General features: G+C 27.4%; 1 protein-coding gene across 1 annotated transcript; it reads right to left on the bottom strand.

Moving 5' to 3' along the window:
• Positions 1–451: 451 nt before the first annotated feature.
• On the bottom strand, positions 452–15,895 carry LOC141906273 (uncharacterized). The gene is made up of 5 exons (XM_074795517.1): positions 14,807–15,895; positions 14,626–14,746; positions 14,276–14,545; positions 13,193–13,435; positions 452–618 (listed from the first exon to the last, which is right to left on the bottom strand). Exons 1-5 carry the CDS (start codon positions 15,893–15,895, stop codon positions 452–454), a joined length of 1,890 nt encoding a protein of 629 aa, XP_074651618.1.
• Positions 15,896–18,678: the final 2,783 nt, after the last annotated feature.

Raw genomic sequence — 18,678 nt, 5'->3', positions numbered from 1 at the left:
GGTTTTAAATCAAAAATATAATTCAATTCAAGATTTTAGGGAGAATATAAGATTTCTAGTTTTATTCTACAATAAAGATAGAAAATCTACGCAACAATCATTGGAAGAAAATCAAATAATACCTACTGAGTTACATGATGAATATATGAATTAATTAAAGGATAATAAAGGTTCAAAATTATTACTGAGGCTTCAATTTCCATATGAATATAAGTTTATAAAATAAGATATTTTAAGTAACTAAGTACTTAGTATGTTACTTAGTTACTTGGTACCTTACTAGTTACTTGGTACCTGTTACTTGGTACCTTACTAAGCACCAGTTACTTGGTACCTTACTAAGTACCTTAATGCTTAAGTCCCATTTTTTAAAATAAATACTATTTATACAATTTTCAACCAATATTATTATTTGAGATGAAAATAATTAGGACTTGAATCACTTTCATCATCAGACTCTATCAATTTCTCTATTCAATTTCTCTACCGTATCTTCTTCGAATTCTTCATCATAATCCTTTTTCATCCTATTTACCGAATCTTTATCAATAGTTGTTTTGTTTTTATACTTATACATCCTTTCTACCGCATCATCAATAGTTTCTACTTTATCTTTCGCTAAAAGTGTGTCCACATAATCTTTATTATCAATACGCTTTCCTGTAACTATATTTTCATTATCATCGTTACGGAAGCCCCTAGGTGACATATGAGATATTTTTTTTCATAATTTCGACTTAATAAGTCGAATTTCGTGTTAATAAGTCAAATTTCGACATAATAAGTCGAATTTCGACATAATAAGTCGGATTTCGACTTAATAAGTCGAATTTCGACATAATAAGTCGAATTTCGACTTAATAAGTCGAATTTCGTGTTAGTCAAGTCGAATTTCGACTAATTAAGTCGAAATTCGACATGAAAATAAAACTCGAAATTCGACTTAATTAACTCGAAATTCATCTTTATTAGGTGCTGCTAATAAGAAATCACGTAATAAATCTTCATATAATTCTTTACCATTTACTTTTTTATTTGAAACAAACTTTGTAACATATGTAAATGGGTGTTCTATAAATTCTCTTATACCAACACGATCTATTACATTATTAATATGTGAAGCTGTATTCATTTGTTTATTCCAATTTGATGGATTGTTTGAAAATTCACCATTACAATAACCACAAAATAATTTATTTTATCCTTATATTTTAATATTATTTCATTATTGGGTGTAGAAGGTAAAACATTATTAGATGTAGAAGGTATAACATTATTAGATGTAGAAGGTATAACATTATTAGATGTAGAAGGTATAACATTATTAGATGTAGAAGGAATATTATCTATATTATCATTAATATTATCTTTTTTATTTATATCATTATTACATTCAATTAAATATTCTTTGTATTGATTTAATTCATTTAATAACAATATTCCAATATATTCATTTATTCTTTTATAAGGTATTACATAATATAAATTATCATTGATTTCTTTATCAGCTTTTATCCGTTCATATACTTTACCTCCTTCCATTTATTATATAAATTTTTACTAAAGTTAAAATTTTAATATTTCATAACACTTAAAACATAATACTATCTAATTGTGAATTTACAATATTTAATTGCGCGTCGGATATAATATAAATGTGCATTTTGAAATTTAAACTTCCTTTTTTCTTTTTCATGAATAATTGTATTCCATCTTTAGTATTTTGTTGTTTTTACCCAGAACCATGTAATGAATTATCCTCTGTTGTTCTAAAATCTAACTATAATGCATATTTATTACCGGTATAATAATCAATTTGATTGATATTACAATTTTCAAATGATTTTACTTTTCAATCATAAAATGTTGTCTAATTTCTGGCCATTGATCTATCATTCTCATTCCTTGACAAAATATTTTATTTGCTATTCCTTCGATAGTTATATCTACTTTTGATATTTCAGGATTATAATAATTATCAACTTTTATTGCACCATTAGAATATGTTGCAATGGTAAAAAATATTAATATGCCTTTCATAGATCTTCTTGGGTAGTTAATATTCTCATTAATTATTTCATCATTTGCATTAATAGGTACAATTTTAAATTTTTCAATATAATAATGAAAATCCTTGATTATATTGAGTTTGAATTGTGTTAGCAATATTTACATCAGTTACTGTATCATATTCTAAACATATATTCGATAATTCATAACCCATATCTTTAACAACGCTAGATAATACAATTTCATTTACAGGAGCAAATGTTATTTCCAATATAACATCTTCTTGAATTGCGTATTTATACAAAGGCGCATTATTATTTATCAATTCAAAATCTAATGGAATCTTATATTTGCTTCCATAAATCTTTTTTATCAAATTATCTACATCATTGGCTACTACTGCATTATTGGCTTCAGATCTTAATTTATTTTGGTTTTCTGATTGGATGCCTTGAAATATCATATTATTTCTATTTTCTTTTGTTAACCATAAATCTTTATAATGCATAAATAAATTATAATTATCTAATGAGAAAACTGTTTCTGGCCCAACCTTTACGGCTAATTTTTTAATCAAATATCTCCCAACATTATCAACAACATAATTATTATTATTACCAATTACTTTTATATCAGCTGATAAATAAATACTATTTGGAACATAAAAAGTATTTTGTGTTAATCGAGGAATTCTAACATATAAAGTTTCATCGGGTTTAATATTAGAAGGATTATGAGTAATTATATGATGTGATCTTTCTGCTTTAAAAGCTATTCTATATATTCTATTATTTAGATATTCTATGATTCCTCGAAGGACTTATATAACTCCCACTCATTTATTTAACAAAAAAATTAATTATTTATTTTTTATCATGTTTACCTGATATTTTTTGATATCATATTCACTAACCCAAAAATAATTGCACTTACAACTGTAATTAAAAATAAAATAATATGTTCAGCAGCAAAGTTAAGAATATTCCCAGCAGATTTCAATATAAAACCAACAATTGATGCAATAACTCCGGGTAATGCTGCAGCAGATTTTTTAGATAGTTCCCATAAATATTTGCTAATTTCTTTAAACCATCTTTAACTTTATCTTGTATTGAATTATTATCTGGGGGTTTATCCGGGACTATTGGGAGTAGGAGTAGATTTTAATGAATTTGATATAGCTAAACCAATTGTTGTAAATACCATAGTTACAGCTGTTAGAATTGAAAGAATTGTTATTCCTTCTAATTTAAATAACAATTTTATTCTATCTTTCAATGATATTTCAGAATTTGGTTTAATTATTAAATCTTTAAAAACATCTTTTAATCTTTTAAAATTATTACCAAATTCTTTTAATAATATATCTCTTTCACCTTTTTGTACTTCTAAATTATATTTTAAATTATCAATTTCTTTTTCTCAACGTAATTCTTTTTGCTTATATTTTATTTCATCAATTGCTTGATGATCAAGATCAGACTTTAATTGTTCTATTTCTTCATCTGTATCAGTTAATTCTTTTTCCAAATACATAATTTTTTGATCTCTTATACTTTTATCATGCGCAATTTTATCAGCTGATATTTGTACACCTTTAATTTCTCTACGCGCTTGTTCAGGAAATGTTTCTAAATCTACATCAGTTAAACCAAGAAATCCTTTTTCTGATAAAAGTTTCATTTGATTTGTTCCAGTACGAGATGTATCTAAAGTACTATTCATCTCTTCTTCTGAATCTCTTAATCTATCAATTTGTTTTTCTAATACTAATTGTAATTGACTTGAATCATTATCAATTTGTTGAATATCTCTTCTCGATGTTTCGGGTGTTGAAGATCTTAATCTTTCTAATTGATCTCCATACTCTTCCATTTCTGGATCATAAGTAGGATTTGGATTTTTAAATGGTGAATAATTGTTAATATCAATATTCGGAATTGGTTCTTCTTCATTTATTCTATCGAGTGCATTCCATATAATTCTGAGAAATTCTGTACCACCTTTTGAATGTTCAATTGTAGATCCTGCACGCATTTCAGGATGGTACAAATCTTCTTTTCCCATTTTAGATAATTGAATTGATACTTTTTCACCATTTAATTCAACATTATAAAACCATGAATCATTTTTAAATTATAATTTATCCATGAAACGTGGAACATCTTTTCTAATTAGTTCTGGAATATCTTCTGGTTCAATGTTATATGTTACATTTTTTGGTAATAATCCTTCAATAACTGTATTTGTTACACCATGTTTTATGTATAATAATTGTTTTTTTTCAATTCAGGGTTTTCTGTTCTTTCTAATCTATTAATTAACTCTTTTCTTTCTGGTCTAGTTTTAATTATTATCTTATCGAGGGATTCTAAATAATCTATTAATTTTTCACTTGTTACAGTATCATATTAAAATTCATCATAATCATATAATATAGGCCCACTAGAATCATCTTCACCTAAATTAGAATTATATGCTGATTCATCATCATTATCAATATTAGTTTCATTAAAATCAGGTTGTGGTTCATCACTTATACCGGGGGCGTCACCAAAAGTATCCATTGGAATATCTTCTTCCATTTATATAATAAAAAATTAAAATTTAAAATATAATATTCCTCCTATTACAATTCCTATACAAGTTATAGCTAATTTAGCATTTTCATGGGATTTAATATCATCATTTAGTTTAATTATTTCATGTTGAATATTATCAGTTCTAATATTTTCTGATGTATTGTAATCTTTTATTTTAGAATCATTATCCAATTTAATATTCTTAGTTTTAGTTTCTGTTGATTGAATATGTTTTTTATTTTTTTCACCTTCCATTAATTTTGGAGCATTAATAATCTTTTTATTCATATCATTTAATCCAAATGAATTATTTATTGTTGCAGTTTTAGTTAGATTATTATAACCAATTATGTTTCCCATCTTTAATACTAAATCATTAGAAATAATTAATAGATTAGGGCCTATACAATAATTTAGTCTTACATGAGATTTATCTAAATAATTTTGATATCTTACAATGTTTTCTGGAATCGATCTATTTTTATCATTATGAATGGAATCTTCAAATAATACTTTGAATTGTTTCTGTGTATCAAATGATGTATTAAAATTTCCAATTATTGGGGATCTTGTTTCAACTTGCGCACCTAGAATACATATCAAATAAGTTATAATTGATTGATTTATTCTTTGTATTCCAGCTTTAGTAAAACCTTCACTATTTTCCAAAATGAAATTAATCCAACCATTATTGTTTTGTTGTTGTATATTATTATAATATTTTGGTAATTCATTCCAATTTAGTGTTCTTATATCTGTATCTGTCATTATTTTTCCAAATTCTTTAGTATATAATATTCCTAATCCACCCATTGTACCAATTTTTTATCTAAAATCATTATTTGAATTAATATTAAATTCATTACATATTTTATAAAACTTGGAAAAATTAATATTATTATTTAGTTCATTAAAGTATTTTGAACCTGGTAAAGGCCACTCTAATTCATCTAATATTAATTTTGTTTGAAAGTATGTATGAAATCTAAAGAGTGATAATATTAATGGTAAACTTGGTTTGTCTAAATGATCATTCCAACTTATTCCACATCCTGTTGTTGCACAATAAACAGCAAAATTTAATTGGTTCTGCCAATATTTCATATTAGATTTTAATAACGATTGTTTTGCCTCATTTAAATTTTTAAAATTAATTGTATACACATGAAATATATTTTCCACCTTAACATTAAAATAATTAGTTTCAGTAACATAAATATATAAATTAATTAATGAATTTAAAACTTCATTTCTATATGAAATATCTTTATTAAAATCTATCGCTGGAATATTATATTTAATTGATTTATTATATTGGAAAGCTTTTGGAAAACTATCTACCATTTATATAATAAAAAAATTGATAATTTATTAATTCTTTTAATAATTTATCTTGTTCTTCAACTGTAATATTACCATTGAAACTTATTATATAATCTAGTGTATTCTTTAATTTATTAATTTCTTTTATATTAGTTTTAATTTTTTCTTTATTACTTTTTATATTTAATTTTGAACTTATGCCGGTTAATACACTTGATGATAATCCTAACACACCAATTGATATAGCTAAAGGTGTTAATGGCCTAAATTCCAAAAAATCCAAATTATTTCATATTTCTGTTGTTCTTTACTTGGGGTATAATAATCTGATAATTTAGGTTTGTATAGATGTAATTTTTCTTTATTGGTTACTGCGTTATATAAACTCATTGCATCATCGACTGATTGAAAATCTCTGTGAAATCTTCTGATCATATAATTCCTTGTTAATATAATCCATATAGTTTTGCCTCTTTTCTCTATATTCTTCTGCAGCTTTATTGTATTTCTCTAATGCTAAGTTATGTCTTTTTTGTTCTGATAATGATCCGTTTTTATCAATATGCTTAAATAAATAACCACCACCAGTAAATGCTAAAGCGTTAACAATTGCTGATCCTAAAATAGTTATAATTGCAGAAGCCATTTATTTAGCAAAAAAAATTATGCATTTATATGGGAGGAATATATTTTTGTTTTTCCAAATAATCAATAGTTAAACTAGATAAAGTAACTGCTAACGTTAATTTCAAAATATCATTTATATCAAATCTATCAACATTAACACTTCCCATTTTAAATACTTTTTTTAATACCATTGAATAACCAACAGTTCCAACTGATAATAATGCACCATTATATAATCCAGTTATTATCCACTTATTATCACTCATTTATTTATCAAAAATATTACTATCTTCAAAATATTTAGTTATCTTATTTATGATTATTTCAACATTTATAGTATTTATAGTATCGGTAATCTTTTCTACATTAAAAGTTTCTTTATCTATTGTTTTTTCATACTCAAATGTTGTTTCGTTACAAAATGCAATATTTTTAATATGTGTAATTACATCAGTAATATCAAATTTCATTTCTTTCTCACGTTTAAAATCAAATCCAAAACACATACTCGATCCAACAGTTATATTCATTTATATAGTGAAAAAAATTACTCTTTACATGTTATAATTAATTCATAAATTATAGGAAAGTTATTCAAATCAATTAAATAACCATTATGATTTCTTATTTCTAATTTAAAATTGTTAAATCGTGAAATACAAGGTTTAAAATCACATTCAGCTAAATTATAATTAATTTGTGTTCCAAATTCTTTAACATTTTGTAATGGTATATTATTCAATATACTAGAATTACAAGTTATATCTTTAGTTTCTTCGAAATTTTCTGTAGCATCAATTAAATTGCAATAAATATAAAAGTGTGAAAAAGGCATTATATTTGAAATGCCTTCTACGTTTCCTGTAACAGTATCTGGTGCAATTCCTAGCAATTTAGCTAATGGTTTTTTTACCATAAATGCATGTTGACTTTCATCATTTACCTTTATTTTAATTTTATTTGTGCTATCACTTTTTATAAATCTAATTAAAAATTTATCTTCACCTCTAATTTTCTACTGTGCTCTTCTATTAATTTCTTGCGCTAAAGTCTCTAAATTATATAATCCTGGTTTCAAAATTAGATGAAACCATTTATTTATATTTCTAATATGAATTAAAAAAGTATTATGTTCAATACTTTCATCCGATATATTGTAAAAAGAATTACGTAAACTTACATTTACTAATTTTAAATCTACACAATTTTTATATTCCCTATCTAATTGAACTAGTAAATTATGAGATTTATAATTTGTAAGTTTTCTAGAATCAACATGTATTCTATATTCTTTTAATTCTACCATTTATTTTACATATTATTTTACATATTTTATTCGAAATCTATTTCATGGTGCCCTTTCCCATTCTTACCTTTGTATACAAAATAGAAATCCCCAGAACATAATTCTTATAAATCTTCACTTGATAATCTATGAAATCTATCAGGTAAATATGTTCTGAATTTATATGTATTTCCTTTTAATCCTTCATATTCTAAGTGTATAACTAATTTATCTCCATATTTGTTAGTAACTGTATCAATATTTGTTATTAAATATTTCTTATGGATTGTTAATTCTTTTAACTTCTTAAATTTATAATCTACGGATTTGACATTTGAAGTATCTTTTATTCTATCTAGAAATAATTTGTTGTTCTCACTGTTTGCTTGTTTACTCTCCATTTATAATACATATTTTTATTAAAATTTGATTAACACGTTAGAATTCTTTTCATAATCTCATTCTCTTTTGTTTCTTCTCTTTTAAATTTAAAGTATTCATCTAAATTGCAACCATATGCAACTGTATGAATTCCATCATCTAAAATATATCTTTTATCATCAAATGGGTTTAGACTTATCTTTTCTATTTCTTCAATAAACATTTCGTGATCTTCTGATCTTAAACATCTCATCTTATGTTTTCTAACTTCTTCATTGAATAAACAATTGATATAATCTTTGAAATGAATATTTTTTTCTACTACACTTTTAGTAATTCCTTTTAACTTTTTAGCTTCATGTTCTTTAGTTTCATATGATTTCAATCATTTCTTCACCACCTAATTCATCCTTAAACTTCCCGGGCTGCTTCTTATTAACATTGCTAAACAATTCATTATCTTGTGGATAATTACTAAAGTCGAAATGATGTTTTAATGTTTTTAAATCATTTGTTAGATTATTAGTTTTAATCTTTAAAATGTAACTGTCAGTATCAAAATATAAGATTTCTATATGTTTTTCTCCAAAATGAGGTTGTAATACATTATGATAGAATTCATACATCAATAGCTTTGATATTTATAAAACTGAAGCACCAACATAGATTGGTTTATTAAATTTCATAGAAGTTCTTTTCATTTTAACTGCAGCTAAATTTTCATCAAATATTCTGTTACCTAAAAACTTAGGATATGATTGTAAATGCCTTATCCTTTTACCATTACTAACTAACTCAATATCATTTCTATTTCTAATATTTTCACAAGTCTTACCATAGAATGCATTGTTCATTAACTTGAAGAAATCTTTCTCAAAATAAGTTTTAGCTTTAGTTCTCTGTTTGGTGTTAAAATCTATATATTTTTCTAACCACTTAGATTGACTAAATGAAATATATCTATGTACTTTTTTAGAATCATTCCTTGATTCAAATAAAACTTTAACATTCTATAATGTACTACATAATTATATTTATCTTCCTGAGTTACCATTAACTTTTCTGTATGAATATGATTTTCGGGTTTAATTCTTTTTTGGTAATTTGATAATTCTTCATGAGTTACAGTATTATGTTCTGGGCAGTATGCTAGATTTCTAGATTTAAATTTAATATGTTCAGGATATTCTAAATCTACAACAAAGAAGTAACCAGTATCTGAATCATCTGCAATATCTAGAATTCTTTTCTTCCAATCAAATTTGTCATTATTTTCATGTTGTGAAACTTCACTTATTTCAAATACTCCATAAGGTTGTGGTTCCATCATTGCCCAACCATATAGATTATTTGCATCTATATATAATAACTTATATCCAGGGTTATTATTTACATTGAAATATCTATCTCCTAATACACCTGAAACTCCTCCTCTTATAGATTTTTCAAATAGTAATAATTGATCTATATTTGTTAACAAATCCATTTTTATATCTGTAAATTTTAATCCACAATCCCATGTTAATCCTGGACTTGAATAACAATGACAAGGATCAATGTTAGAATATTTTAGGTTTACATCTCTAAACCTTTCAAATATATCGGTTAATAATAATACATCTGATTTTAAATATAAATCTACTAATTGTCCATGATTTTTCATTCCAAAATGATTCCAAATATTCAATGTTCTATTATAGACTTCATCTTTAACATGTTCATTTTTTAATTCATCATAAAATTGTTCATTTTTAAGTTCAGTTATGTTAAAATCATTATGTGATTTATAAAATGAATATGGAATCGCTCCTTTATATCTCATTAATTGGAAATCATCATTATTTGAATAATGTTGCTTTAATATCTTTAATTCATCATCAACTAATGATTTTGACAAGTTATCTAATGAACTATTTAAAAATCTATATGAATCTATAAATCTTAAACACCCAAATTGGAATGATATATAATTCTCAGATGTTCTAGCTAACATTTTAAATTTATAAGTTGGTATTTTATCTTTTGATCTATTTGAATTTAATCTTTCTATTTCATTATTAATTTCTTCTATTTTATGGCATAACTGTTTGATAAATAAATGTGCATCATATCCTGATAGATTATGAAATATAACTGGAACAAAATTTACTTTTTGGCTTGTAAATTGCAATTCTCATGCGCAGCGCCTCTAAACTTTCCATTCAAATGATCATGGTCTCTTACTTTTTATCTTTATAATTAAATATCTTTTCACAATAATAACATTTACCTGTAAACACAAATTCTTCTTTATCCTCTTCTGTCATTTAAATTTCTATATTTGTATTCAATAATTTACTAAATCTTATTTCATATTCAATTAATAAGTCACAAAAATGATTGATAACATTTTCATTTCTATAATCATAATATTCACTTTCAATAAGTTCTGGATAATCAGATTTAATATATAACCCGAAAGCAGCAGCTGATTGATGAATCTTTTTAATTGTATTTGTTTTTGGTGGTTCATCTGAAAAATCATTTTCATTAGAATTTAATTTCTTTCTTTTATAATATATTTCTTTTCTATCTTGATCAGTTAATTCTTTATTTAATGATTCAAAATCTCCATATATTACAAATGGTACTTTATTTTTGTAATCATATTTTTTGAATTCTAATATTTTATCCTTTTCATTTGGTAAAACTAATTTACAATAATCATGATTTTCACATAATTGTTTATGATTTAATAATGTACTTTCATTACTGAATTTATGTAAACATTTTCTACAAAGATATATTTTATGGTGATCATTTTCTGATTTAGAAAATAAATCTATTTGTTAAATCCACATATAATGATTTTCAAATTATAGTATATCTATAACACCATTTGAATCATAATCTTTTGATAGGTATAAAGGTTCTAATGTATAATGTTTTATATTATTACCTTTTGTTTTTGGTAATTTGGTTAAATCAAATACATTTATTTTTAGATTATTATCTCTTTCTATTTTTGGGATATTTTTAATTCTAACAGGATAATTATCTATCTTATAATTATTTTCAAATGGTTTATAATGTGTTAATCTACAAATATTATCAGTTGCAGGATGTAAGCAACTAATTATTGCCCATAAAAAACTTTTATCATCAAAATTTTGTACATTTATAACAGTATTAGTTTTAAATGGTAGTTTAATATAACTCGATGCTTCAATATCTGGTTCTTTATAATATGATACATTATTTTCATCTATTGGTTTCGATTTAGTTAACTTATTATATTTTGTGTTATAGACATGTAAAGTCATAAATATTATTTCATCAAATATTAAACCAGACCCTTCAAAATATTTCTCTTCTATTTTAGTTTTTATTTCATTATAACATTTATCTTATTTATCATCTATATGTTGTTTAGATATAATATGTTGTGAATGAGAATTTATATTATATATTGGTTTATCTTCAGATTTTATAAACTTTACTTTAGAAGATATACTAATTTTAGGGTATTCAACATCTGTGATTATTTTTATAATATTTTTCATATTTTCTAAATGTTTTTTATTTTCTTCTAACGTTTTACCTTTATGAAATTTAAACTCGATAGCTGCTGGACCAATATCACTTTTAAATGCTTCGGTTATTTCTATATCTTTTTTATTATCTAATGAATTAATATAATTTCTTACATCTTCCATGTATGGTCTTTTATTGTTTAATTTATTTCTTATTCTTTTAATTGTCTTCTGTTTCATATCATTATCTTCATCAAAATAATCCTCACCTAAAATATCATTATTCTTATTTCTAATATGCCTTTTAGATTTTAAATGTTCATTATAATATCTTTTATCACTGAATGATTGATTACACGTATCACATTTGTATGTTTCTTTTTCATTCTTTAATTCATCTAATTTAGTTTCTAATATATCATCTTCATATTCTAATTTCAATTAATTCTCTAAATGTGTTTTAGTTTTATTGTGTCTTGCTTTTTGGGATTTATCTATATTGATTTTACATGTTGAACAGTAGTACTTATTTGCTTCCATTTTAATACTAAATTTTTTTTTAAAATTGATTTGACACATTTTATTCATTTATATTTTATTCATTTATATTTTATTCATTTATATGTTATTCATGTATATATATATATGAATTATTTCAATCACACTTTACTAACACTTTTAATGTTTAGAAATCTAACTCATACAAATATAAATATTGAAATATGTTTAAAATATATCTATATATCTATTCTATAAGAGCTCACACTTTACTAACACTTTTATATTGAATAATCTATCAATTTATATGTTATTCATATATATTTTATGTATATAAATATTTTAAGAGTAATAGGGATAATGGGCTTTCAGATTAAAGGTTGAAAGGGCGAGTGAGTAAAAAATGAAAAATATGAAAATAATAATAATTTCTATTTGAATTAGGAGTGAAACTCATATAAAATGAAACATAAATTCGAGTGTGCGAGAATTATTTTTCATCTTTTATGAGTTTCGCTACTAATTCAAATAGAAATTGTTATTATTTTCATATTTTTCATTTTTTATGAGCTCGACCTTTCGACCTTTGATCTGAAAGCCCATCATCCCTATTACTCACAACAAGGCGAATCTTTTGCACCGAAAAATCTGTACTTGCATCTTGTAAACATCAGGATAACCAGATGACGCATCCGGTCGCCAAAGAAACCTCAAAGAATCCGAGTCTTTCTCGGAAGTCCTCACCTGATGAAACATAGCCTGGACGTCTGCCACCAGAGCAGTTTCGTATAGGCGAAATCTTTGAATAACCCCAAACAAACTATTCAAAAGATCCGGACCCGTCATCAACAAGCTATTCAATGAACTTCCCTGAAATTTCGAGGCGGCGTCAAATACAACCCTAAATTTATTTGGTTTGTTTGGGTTTTTAACACAGTGATGTGGGATGTACCATGTTCTAGAACCTGACTTACGAGCCTCTTCAGGAGATAACTTTTGTGCATACCCGTCTGAAATGTAACCATTCAAGGTATTACTGTAACCTTCTTTCATAATCTCATCTTTCTCTAATCTATCCATTAACAACCCAAATCTCCGATGAGCTAAATGAAAATTGTTAGGTAAAACGCTATCTTCATCCCGCCACAACATCCCAACTTCATAGTGCCCATTAACAAGATGAGTGGAATTTGTTAAAATAGCTAAACTCTTTTCATCTTCAATAGACCCAGGAAGAAAGCCACTAAATATTTGGATGGATATATGAAAGCTGTGGGTACTGGAGTGTGTAATGGGTAGTGTAGTGTGATCTGTGTGCATTTTTAGTGGCCAGCACACAGATCACATTGTTCATTGGGGTTTAGTCCAGGACTCGCGAGATTTTCAACAACACGGAAGTAACGGGTAATAAATGATGACGTGAATTGCATGACTACCTACCACCTCTCATTATTGTTGGAAAACTAAACGTTCCGCACTGACTAAAAATTAGGATTAATAATAAATAACATTTTAGAATTGGCCAGAATTTTAACTTAGGTTCTATCTCATTTTTATTTTACAATTGCGATTGGTATAATTTTTTTTTAAACGGCCGTTAAGGCTTCATGTTTCGTCTGCAATTCACTGCAAATAGTTACTCAACTACGCACATTTCAGTGTTTTTGGCAGCTGTACACTCAATCGGCACCGTTCGTGACTAGCTTCACTGCGGAATTATCATTAATTAACATCGCCATATCACATCATCAACTTATATTGTGCCTCAAAACCCTAACAGCCGAAATAATTGAAATACACACACGATTTCTATCATTGAAAATTGAGAGAATGGCCGTGTTTGTGTTCTGCTGCTTCGCGTAAATCCCGCGGGGTGGCGCCACCGCGCGGAGTGGGGCCGATACGTCCAGTTCGATAAGGGTAAATAACGCCAAAGGACTCAGTTGACCAAAACCTTCCTATCTGCTGCGAAATTATAGATTCATCTAACAAAGAATCACTAGCGATTGATTGAACATGAACCCTATTTACGTTATTAGAATCTACGTCAGTCATACCGCCTAAAAGACACCATCCTAATTTAGTTCTTTTAGCAACGGGTTGACTAGGAGTACCTTCTCTGACCTCTAATTGTAAATGAACCTGTGGCACGTTAGCACCAAGGAGAACCTGAACCTTATCAGAGAGAACTTCAGAAAAATCAATTCCATTCAAATGAGCTAGTTTTTTCACACCTGTTTCATTAACTTTCTGAAGCGGGCAATGAATCTGACCAGAAGTAGTCCACGCCCGAGAAATGGATATTACCTCAGCATTGGGTTGATTAGCTTGAACAGTGAAAGAAACGCAACGTGATGGTCGAACAACACTAGAACGTAGGGTATTTATTGTTAGCATTGCGTCTTACCAGGCAGCCCTAAATCGGCGGCCAAACTATCTTGTATCATAGTGATATCACTGCCCGAGTCTAGCAAACCATATGTGGAGATTCGACGACCGTTCTTGCCTTGAACTATGATCGGTAGTACCTGAAAATATACATTTGTGCAATTACTATAAGCGCTCAAAACCGTATTTTGGCCAATTGCCTTTTCAGTATTATACTCAATATTACATTGAAAATCATCAGACTTTCCAGAAGCCACCATCTGACCAGAGTTTGACCACACATTATCAGAATTATTTGTAGTTAACTGAATTTGACGTTGATTATGCAATAGTATATGATGCTTTTTACCACATTCTGTTTCTTTACACGTAATTGTTGACAAACAAGACTTCAGATAATGTCCCTGAGCTAAACAGTTAATACACAAACGATTAGACTTGACAAACGTGAATCTTTGTTCAACGGGTTTCTCTAAAAACAATCTACACTTACTTAAATTGTGATTTTCCGAACACAGGATACATTTTGTAGTTTGACTTCTTGAATTCAAAACAAAAGATTTAGACTTATTCAAGCTTTCATTATTGAAATTACTAGCGCGCCTGGGTTTACTTTGCAATGAAAACGGACCGAAATCAGCATCGACACAGTCCTTGAGCCAATTTTCAAGATCTACTAAAGTGAGATCCCGCTGCCGATATATGCGACGAGCGAAATCATTCCACTTTGAACGCTTGTCAATTGGCAAACGTTTGACAGTTTTTTGCAACAAATCACTACTACTTATTTCTGAGGTATAGTTCATCCGATTCAATGTAATTAAACAATCTCTGACAGGAATATAAAAATTACGTAATGAAATAGAGTCATTAGGATTAACTACCGGACCATTAGTTATGGAATCAATATGAGCTCTTGCTACATGTACACGATGACCAAAAACAAATTTCAATTCCTTAAGGGATCGCGCATAATTCTTTCCACTAAATCCAAGACCCTGAATAAGCTTCTTTGCCTCACCTTTGACGTGTGTCTGTAAAGCATCCATTCTCGTGGTATCTTTGATACCGGGGCGGCAATGAATTTGAGCATGAAACTGTTCAATGAAACGCGGCCATTGAAGTGCGGAGCCATCAAATGTCGTCAGTTCCACCTTCGGCAAGTCTTGGTCAATCTGCATCTTGACGACAGCTTCCTCGAGGGATGAAATAACAGTTTCCGGTCCAATTACCGTTTCCATTCCTTCTACGAGATCGTCGATCCAAGCATCAATTGTTGAACGATTCATCAGGTTAGGCTCTTGTTCTTGCTCCGTACTAGACGTCTGTCTCACATCTTGCGATTGCGAGCCACTCGCAAAAGATACAGACAGCAGTAGGATTTAAACGTGAGCCAGCCGCAGTTGGAACTCTCGACGATTCAACGGTTTCTAATTGCTTGAGGGCATCCATTGCTCGGTCGTAATAACCCTCGAACCAATCTTCGGCCTTTTCGATTTCATGATCATCTTCCAAATAAGAAACATAACGATTGTGGGCAGAACTCAAACTGCCAGTAACACGCAATTCAGCGGATTCGACGGCCGATAAACAGGTAATTGTAGCGGCCTTATCTATCGCACGTGTCAACCAACCGGCTAAACTGGATCTCGTATCTTTCGTTTTCTTCGACTGAGATTTTTCGTCGACGACTGACATCGTGAACTTGAAATATACGTACAATAATTGCTACGGTTAGCAATTCAAACTTTTATGTCAGCAACTACAATCAACGAAAACGACGGAATAGCTTCAACTCGGATTTTATTTACGACTGCAAAATAACGAGTACCGAGTACCTGTTTGCTACAATACAAAAACAACTAAATGAGTAACAATACAATAAAATTAGCGGAAAATTGTGATAATTTGATAACTTACAATTGCTATATCCAGCCAGAGCGTAGTGCTGGCATACTTCTAATACGAATGACAGGATAAGACTGTGCATTTACAAAAATGCCCCGAAAATTTATACGGTTAGAAATTCATGGTTTACTAAATCTATTCAATTCTACGTGAGTAATAGGGGTTTAGTTGTTTCATACCAAAGGTCGAAAGGTCGAGCTCGTAAAAATGAAAAATATGAAAATAATAACAATTTCTACTTGAATTAGTCGCGTACACTCCAAATTCAAGTAGAAATTATTATTATTTTAACATTTTTCATTTTTACGAGCTCGACCTCTCAACCTTTGATATGAAAAAACTAAACCCCTATTACTCTATCTAATCACAAGTCTCATAATTTACAAGCCTCAACACGTTGAGTATTGCGTATTACATGTTGATTCTAGAACCATCCATCTAGGAAATTACATTAGCCAAACACAGTTGAGTATTACTCTAGCCAATCACAGTTGAGTATTTCCAGCCAATCACAGTTGAATATTCCCTATTACTCTATCCAATCACAGTTGAGTATTTCCAGCCAATCACAGTTGAGTATTTTACTATTAATCTATCCAATCACAGTTGAGTATTACTCTATCCAATCACAGTTGAGTATTCCCTATTACACTAGCCAATCACAAACCTCATAATTTACAAGTCTCAACACGCAGCTGGGTTTTCCCCACTGTTGAGTAGTATAAATAGGCGGGACTCACACGTGGTTGGACTCACACGTGGCGGGACGCGTTGAGAGGTAAGTGTTATGTTCAATTTTAATAAAAAATTTAGTATTAAAATGGAAGCAAATAAGTACTACTGTCCAACATGTAATATCAATATAGATAAATCCCAAAAAGCAAGACACAATAAAACTAAAACACATTTAGATAATAAATTGAAACTAGAATATAAAGATGATATATTAGAAACTAAATTAGAGAATTAAAGAATGAAAAAGAAACATATAAATGTGATACATGTAATCAATCATTCAGTGATAAAAGATATTATAAAGAACATTTAAAATCTAAAAGTCATATTAGAAATATGAATAATGATATTTTAGGTGAAGATTATTTTGATAATGATAATGATAAGAAACAGAAGACAATTAAAAGCATAAAAAATAAATTAAACAATAAAAGACCATACATGGAAGATGTAAGAAATTATATTAATTCATTAGATAATAAAAAAGATATAGAGATAACCGAAGCATTTAAAAGTGATATTGGCCCAGCAGCTATCGAGTTTAAATTTCATAAAGGAAAAACATTAGAAGAAAATAAAAAACATTTAGAAAATATGAAAAATATTATAAAAATAATTACTGATGTTGAATATCCTAAAATAAGTATTTCATCAAAAGTAAAGTTTATAAAATCTGAAGATAAACCAATATATAATATAAATTCTCATTCACAACATATTATTTCAAAACAACATGTAGATGATAAATTAGATAAATGTTATAATGAAGTAAAAACTAAAATAGAAGAGAAATATTTTGAAGGATCTGGTTTAATATTTGATGAAATAATATTTATGACTTTACATGTTTATAACACAAAATATAATAAGTTAACTAAATCAAAACCAATAGATGAAAATAATATATCATATTAGAAAGAACCAGATATTGAATCATCGAGTTATATCAAACTACCATTTAAAACTAATGCTGTAATAAATGTACAAAATGAAGATGATAAATGTTTTCTATGGGCTATAATAAGTTGTTTACATCCAACAGAAGATATTACACATAGTTTTAGATTAACTCATTATAAACAATTTGAAAATAGTTATAAGATAGATAAGTATCCTGTTATAATTAAAAACATCCCAAAAATAGAAAGAGATAATAATATAAAGATAAATGTATTTGATTTAATCAAATTACCAAATATAAAAGGTAACAATATAAAACATTATACATTAGAACCTCTATACTTATCAAAATATTATGATTCAAATGATGTGATAGATATATTATATTATGAGAAACATTATATGTGGATTGAAAGAATTGATTTATTTTTCAAATCAGAAAATGATTTTGATAATAAAATATATGTATGTAGAAAATGTATAACTAAATTCAGAACTGAAAGGGCATTATTAAATCATAAACAATTAT

Source organism: Tubulanus polymorphus, chromosome 5, assembly GCF_964204645.1.
Source record: "Tubulanus polymorphus chromosome 5, tnTubPoly1.2, whole genome shotgun sequence".
Classification (NCBI taxonomy): domain Eukaryota; kingdom Metazoa; phylum Nemertea; class Palaeonemertea; order Tubulaniformes; family Tubulanidae; genus Tubulanus; species Tubulanus polymorphus.
The sequence above is the reverse complement of the archived record's forward strand: the minus strand, read 5'-3'. Positions and strand labels throughout refer to the sequence as shown.

Excerpts from the sequence above, each read along its gene's own strand:
- LOC141906273 (XM_074795517.1), bottom strand. The coding sequence starts at position 15,895 with ATGAATCGTTCAACAATTGATGCTTGGATCGACGATCTCGTAGAAGGA. Across the intron at positions 14,747-14,806 it reads TTGAGTATAATACTGAAAAG|GTACTACCGATCATAGTTCA; the intron begins GCAATTGGCCAA and ends GTATATTTTCAG. Across the intron at positions 619-13,192 it reads GTTATCTCCTGAAGAGGCTC|CGAAAGATAAAGTAGAAACT; the intron begins GTAAGTCAGGTT and ends ACACACTTTTAG.